The sequence below is a fragment of the Gymnogyps californianus genome, chromosome 12, assembly GCF_018139145.2.
Source record: "Gymnogyps californianus isolate 813 chromosome 12, ASM1813914v2, whole genome shotgun sequence".
NCBI lineage: Eukaryota > Metazoa > Chordata > Aves > Accipitriformes > Cathartidae > Gymnogyps > Gymnogyps californianus.
In genome coordinates this window covers 7,552,415-7,558,414 of record NC_059482.1, presented here as the reverse complement: position 1 = coordinate 7,558,414, position 6,000 = coordinate 7,552,415, and the positions used below count along the sequence as shown (strand labels likewise).

At 38.7% G+C, this 6,000-nt stretch overlaps 1 protein-coding gene across 1 annotated transcript in view; it reads right to left on the bottom strand.

The window, feature by feature from the left end:
• Window positions 1–1,404: 1,404 nt before the first annotated feature.
• The window catches only part of ADAMTS18 (ADAM metallopeptidase with thrombospondin type 1 motif 18), a 78,093-nt gene continuing 73,497 nt past the window's right edge, over window positions 1,405–6,000 (bottom strand). Inside the window, exons 22-23 of the mRNA XM_050903978.1 lie at window positions 5,243–5,390; window positions 1,405–1,520 (exon numbers count right to left, since the gene is read on the bottom strand). Coding sequence (XP_050759935.1) covers window positions 1,405–1,520; window positions 5,243–5,390 — 264 coding nt within the window. The remainder of the gene's footprint in view (window positions 1,521–5,242; window positions 5,391–6,000) is intronic.

The window sequence follows — 6,000 nt, the reverse complement described above, 5'->3', positions numbered from 1 at the left end:
TGGGATTGGGTGGAATTAGATAAATATGTCCCTCGTAGGCACTCCCCAGAAAATTGCAGTAGAACACAGCTCTGTCTCAGAATGGGTTTGGCAAATATGTTGGGTATTTTTTCAATGCAGAAACTTTTTAAATTGTACCCTTTGATATATAGTGTCACTGAACGTCTCGATACTGAATGATTACAGATATCATTATGTTTACATTTCTTTTGTTTGCTGGTGGATTCTGAACTAAAGAAAAGTATTAGGAGAATGTATAAAAATAGAATTGACTTTTATTTGGTTAGAGTAAATCATCCACTTACTTATCTTTTTCATTTTTTTTCATATAACCTGCGTGAATAAATAACTATTTAGAGAAGTTTAGCATGAATTAACGGACTATAATATTCTTGTTATTTCCTTTGGGTAACAGATGAATCAAAATTTGCAGAGAGATTTGAGATTAAAAGGAAGACATTCTTCAGTATCTTGGCATTCAAACAACCTAGCTTCTGAAAAAAACTACTTTAAAATATCAAGTTTAAATTTTAAAATTACATATCTAATGAGCTTAGAAAGTTGAAAATGTAACCATTGAGCTCAATAAATCTGAGTTCCTTGAGTTAGTTGAAATATGAAATTCTATTTTACTTGTAACACAGCAATATTAAAAGTCCAAATATTCTAACGCTGAATATTTCTAGGAATACATTTCAAGTTACTAGTTAACCACCTCTGAGTTTCTACACAAAGCAGAAAATGATTTCTTCAAAACAATAAAAACATTAGCATGATGCAAAACTTGCTTTTCCAGCAGCAAGTCTAATAGAGAAGCACCATATATCTTTGTAGTGCACTATTTACTTCTTGTGGTCACATGTGTGATGCTGCGTTCTCCAGACAACAGCCATTTGAATGTCTTTCTGTGAAAGTGGCAGTAAACAGCTTCCTTACCCTGGGACGATAGTATCATAAAAATATAGGAAAGAAAACGCTTTTGATAGTGCGATCTGTCGTGCTGCCACACTGTAACCTTCCTCCTCGAGCTCCCAAGCTCTTTTGCTTTGCATTCTGGTAAATTAGTCAGAAAAGGCTTCCTTGCCTTAATTTCTTCCTCATAACGTATGACAGTGCAAAAGGACACTTTTAAAGAAAGAAGAACTGCCCCTCGAGTCTCAGTGTTCAAGTGATCCATAGTACCCTGTGCTTTAGTGAGGTCAGCCAATAAAGAAAAAAAAGAAAGAAACATTCCTTTTTCAACAGATATCAAACAATTACTGTACCTCAGACATTCCCTTAGAAAAAATGTCTCTTCCATCAGTGGTTTATGTGGCACCATGTCTTGCCTCAAAGCAAAGTTAATTCCGACATAAATTGAAGAAGAGAATCCCGTCACTGAAGGGTTCAGATAACACGCTGTTATCAGTTCTTCCTTGTGCATGATTTACAACATTGCTTGCCGTAAAATTTGTGGTTGCAGACACCGTGCTGGGGTACCAGATGACACCAAGTGAAGAAATCCACACAAGAAGGATCATCTGAAGGAGAGAAATCCAAGCAATATGGTAAGACTGGGTTTTAGCCAGTCTACAAGTCAGGCAATAGTTCCGCACACTTGTATGCATTTGGTAATATTAAAAACACGATGGGTGACTCAATTCAAAGAAGAGGAACCATGAACTAGCTTTCATCACAAAAAATACTAGTTTCTTTTTTAATTTGTTAAGAGGTGTTTAATTTGTTAAGAGATCAAATTTGTTAATTTGATAGAGACAGAGTTAATATAATAGGAGGGTCAGAGGCTAAAGGAATTAAAAAATTTAGAGCACACTTTGAAGTTCAGGAAAACAGGAGGAAGTTCCACTGTAGAGGATAAAAAAAGTCATCTGTGTTTTCATCTCTGATTACAAATGTTGTTCTAAGCCAGGTACTTGTACAAATGAGCCTGCTCCATGCTTGATGCTGATTGCTTGTTGCCATCAACGTCACGTGGAGTTGACCTGCACCTCAAAGTAGTGTCAGCTTTGAGTGTATGTGCATGTACACACAAACTGCATGGAAATCTGAATGCATGGACCCTCCTCTGTGCAGATGTGTGCCCGAAGTGCTCTGCTATGTGTTTGCATTCCAGCACTGTCTAGAGGGACTTATTTCTCTCCATGTGAATATGCAGGGAGCCTAAGAAATCTCTCTTCTTAGACACTTTAGTTAGGTGGCATGAATCAGACTTGTGGGACTTTGACTATGCCATGTTGTTGAAATCTTAATTAACTGCAATGGGAAAAGAGACAGGCTGATAATGTTTAGTTCTGAAAAGCCCAGCTTTTAATTACAAATACAAATAAACCATATTTTTCAATTAAGATTTTATTTCACTTAAATTTATGTACAGATCATTTATACACACAGCCCAGTCACTTTAAAAACATTTCGTAGCTGCTTCTTTCTGCAGTTTTGTAGTGGATGCTTTATGTTTCTTTAAAAGAGCAGAGTGATGATTCGTGTGGATGATTTATAAACAAATTCACCACGTCTGAGAGAGCAGTAAGACATTTAAATGAGGTTTAGCAAAATTTATAGCTAAAGTGAAATCTCTGAGCATGGGAAAAGATTCCATTCGACTCTGAGAACTACTGTTTACATGGTCAATAAAAGGAATTTACCAGAAGACAGTGAAGAAAAATCCTGCCACCGTAGTCTGCGTTCTCAGATCAGCTAAGCTGAGTCACAGAAGATAAATGCTCCCTCACATAGCACAAACAACTTCTTCATATTCTGTGGGCCAGGAGTCATCTCCATCTCTCTATAGGAACTTCCTTTGATTAGTCACCACTTTTTGCTTTTTTTAATTCCCTTTTATATGATGGCAAAGGTGATTTTATATACCTTTATCACCCTCAAATGTATTTGAATGAATAAGAAAATAATAATTTTTTTAAAAGATGCCATTTTATTCCTCAGTTTTTAAAAATATAAGCCTGTCTGTAAATGCTGATGTTATGTAAAGAAAATACTGTCCTTGAACAAACAGTTGTCCAGGAACCAGGAAGCTCAGTACTTAACTGCAGCCTTTCCACTCCACAGCATTGCCTTTCTATTCTTAATTGATTGTCAGTAGGGAGGCAACCGGGAGCTCAGCACTAGCTTTCACGTTACTTCACCTGCTGTCCACCAGACAGAATGTGCCGCTGGGAGGACCCAAAGCAGACAACAGATGAAAAACATGCACAGCACAAAGTGAGGAAAGCTGTTCTGCTTAAGTCAGGAAGAAGCTGTCCTGCCATGGAAGGGTAAATTTTCAAAAATTACAAATTACTGTTTAAAAAAAATTATAAGCACTGAGGAGGCAATGTTACTAAATCTTTGTGCCCCTTTTGACGATCGGAGTGCAATGCTAATGTTACAGAGGTATGGCCGAAAACTTTACTCTTGGGACCCGATCCAAAGACCATTGGAATGAACACAAAGAGTCCCACAAACTTCAATGGATGTGGATCAGGCTGTCAGTTCCTTATTGCTATTTACTCAAGTATTTATATGTTGTTTAAATTTTCATTCATTTTAAGCAGTTGGATTTACTAGGAGTTATGGTGACCGTAACTACATCTAACAGAGGGATGGAAATGACCCAGTTTGTCTAGGAAAGTGTGTAAACTCTCCCTGAACGATTAATTTTTTGACTGTGATCACTGAGCTGGAGCTGCATGGCCTGATAATAGAGACTGATTTGCTTCAATGTGACTCCAGCACAGCTGGTTCCCTCTCTTTTTGCTGGTTTAGACAGAAAGTTAGAGAGCAGTGAAGAGATAATTGATCTCTAGAGCCTGACGACCCAGTTATAATAAAGGGGAAAGGGCTCCTGCAGATGTGAGGAGAGAGAGAAACAGGCCAAGGCCAAAATTAATAACAGACATTACTCCAGACATGAAATATAGCAGAGGAAGGCAGGGGTGAAAGAAAAGTGCTTGCTATATCGTGACAGAAAAGGATGTAATACAGAAACTCCAAAGTACAGCAGAACTTTTTAGGAAGGTTAATTTGAAGTGTTAAGAACATTTACTTATAAAAACAGCAGAACTATTTACTTATCCCTTTTAGGACCATTTCATCTATATATCCTTGTCTGGATTCAGGTCCCCTGATATATCAGTTTGATACTCTGCATGTCTTGAGTTGATGCAGTGGAATGGTCTGTTAAGATATCACTGGGTTTTACAGGGTTTCTGTGCACAGGGAATGCCAGGAATGGGTACGGATGAGGGGGGTGGTTGGCTAATGTCAATTTACAAGATGCAGGGCCAGAGCTTGACCTTTGCTCCCAACTCTATTACCGCCTTTCTCTTGCAATCCGGCCTAGGTTTTATAGAGGTTACTTTCAGATCCCAGTTTTAAAATGGTAACAAGACGGTTAATGTATGGTATTTTGAAAGTTAATGGTTGAAGTGCTTTAGCATACCTAGATAACTAGCCTTACATGAGACAAACCTGGACCTCCATGAGCTTTTTTCCCGCAGTTAAGGAGTCACAAACTGTAACCAGCTTGTAAGCAGATATATGGGAAGGGGCTAACGCACCGCTCTCTTTCTGTGATGGTTCTGAGAGAATTCCCCTTCCATCATTCCGAGTGACACAAAACCTCTTGCTCCTCCTGATCCTCTAGAATTGCAAAACACACTGAAGAGGTGGAGAGGGATACAGTAGACATACAAGTGGGGACAGAGCTTAATTTCATGTTCCCTGATGGCATGTCATACACTGATCAGAAGCAGTGAGAAGTACATTCTAGACAAAGCATTTTTGGACTCCCAGGATATGGGTGCAATCTGAAGCTTGGGCAGACCTCAAAAGACTAAAAATGAATGGCAAATTCTTATTGCTTAGCTCAAAAGTTGCTATTGTTAATCATAAAACAGTGCCGGCATAGGATGCTTCTATGTTATTCAACAAGATAGTATAAAGATGCAGCTCAGAACCAAATGGCATAACTTTTTGATGTACTTTTTTTTTTAACATATCCCTGTTTTTAAAATCTCCTGTCTCAGTTATACTCTCAAGTCTGCCTTAAGAGGGTTCACTTTGAGAAGAGAGATGCTGTAGTATCAGAGAGTAACTGTAAAGCTGGAAAGTCTGGGAAAAAATCATTTATGAAGGAACGTGCCAAATACTAATCTTTAGTGGGTGTAACTGGAAAAGGTGATTTTTGCTGGATATGGAGTTCTAAGCAACCAACCTTGCTGCAGCATGTAGAGCTGAGTTTTACCTCTTTTCACAGGGACTGGGCAGAAGTTAGTATTGCAAGCTCTCAGGACTGCTGGTTTCTGATGGGGCAAGCACCCAGAAGCTGGTCTTCCTTGGCGCAGACACTGTACGCTCCGGGTTTGCACTCCCCCTCCACATGTTACTGTACACTGTAGAGAGGAAAAACATAAAAGCCGTCTTTCATTATAGAGACTCTCTGGGAGCCCATGAAAGCCAAAGGAGTAACTTTCAAGGGCTTTGGATGAGACTTTCAAAGAGAGAGAGGTCAGGATCGGATGTGTTGCAGTTCAGCAACCCCCCCATCACGACCAGGTTCTCAAAGATGTGTGCATCTGTTCTCCTCTCCGAAAGTTTGGTTATTTAAGGACTCAGCTGAAAATTTGGTTCCTTACTTAGGCATCGAGACAGAAACTGAACATTTTAGAAAACCTGTTCCTGATTGTCTGCACTGATTTCTTTTGAACTCTGAGCCTCTGGGCCCAACCCTGCTGTCTGAACAGAGATAAAACTCCCATTGGAACCATAATTAAGGCAGTATCTGGGGAAAAACACTATGCGTTTGCAGGAAGATCTATGAAGTATTTTAAAATGAATAAGCCTTTTACTTGTATGTGTTTCATGAAAAGTTGTCTTTAAGATAAATGTGATCATTTTCATCTGATTACAATTGTCAGGCATACATTGTTTCATGTAAATGTTATTAAATGAGTGTGTGTCTCACTGATATGTGACTCATAAAGTAGATAAGTTCCAGAAATA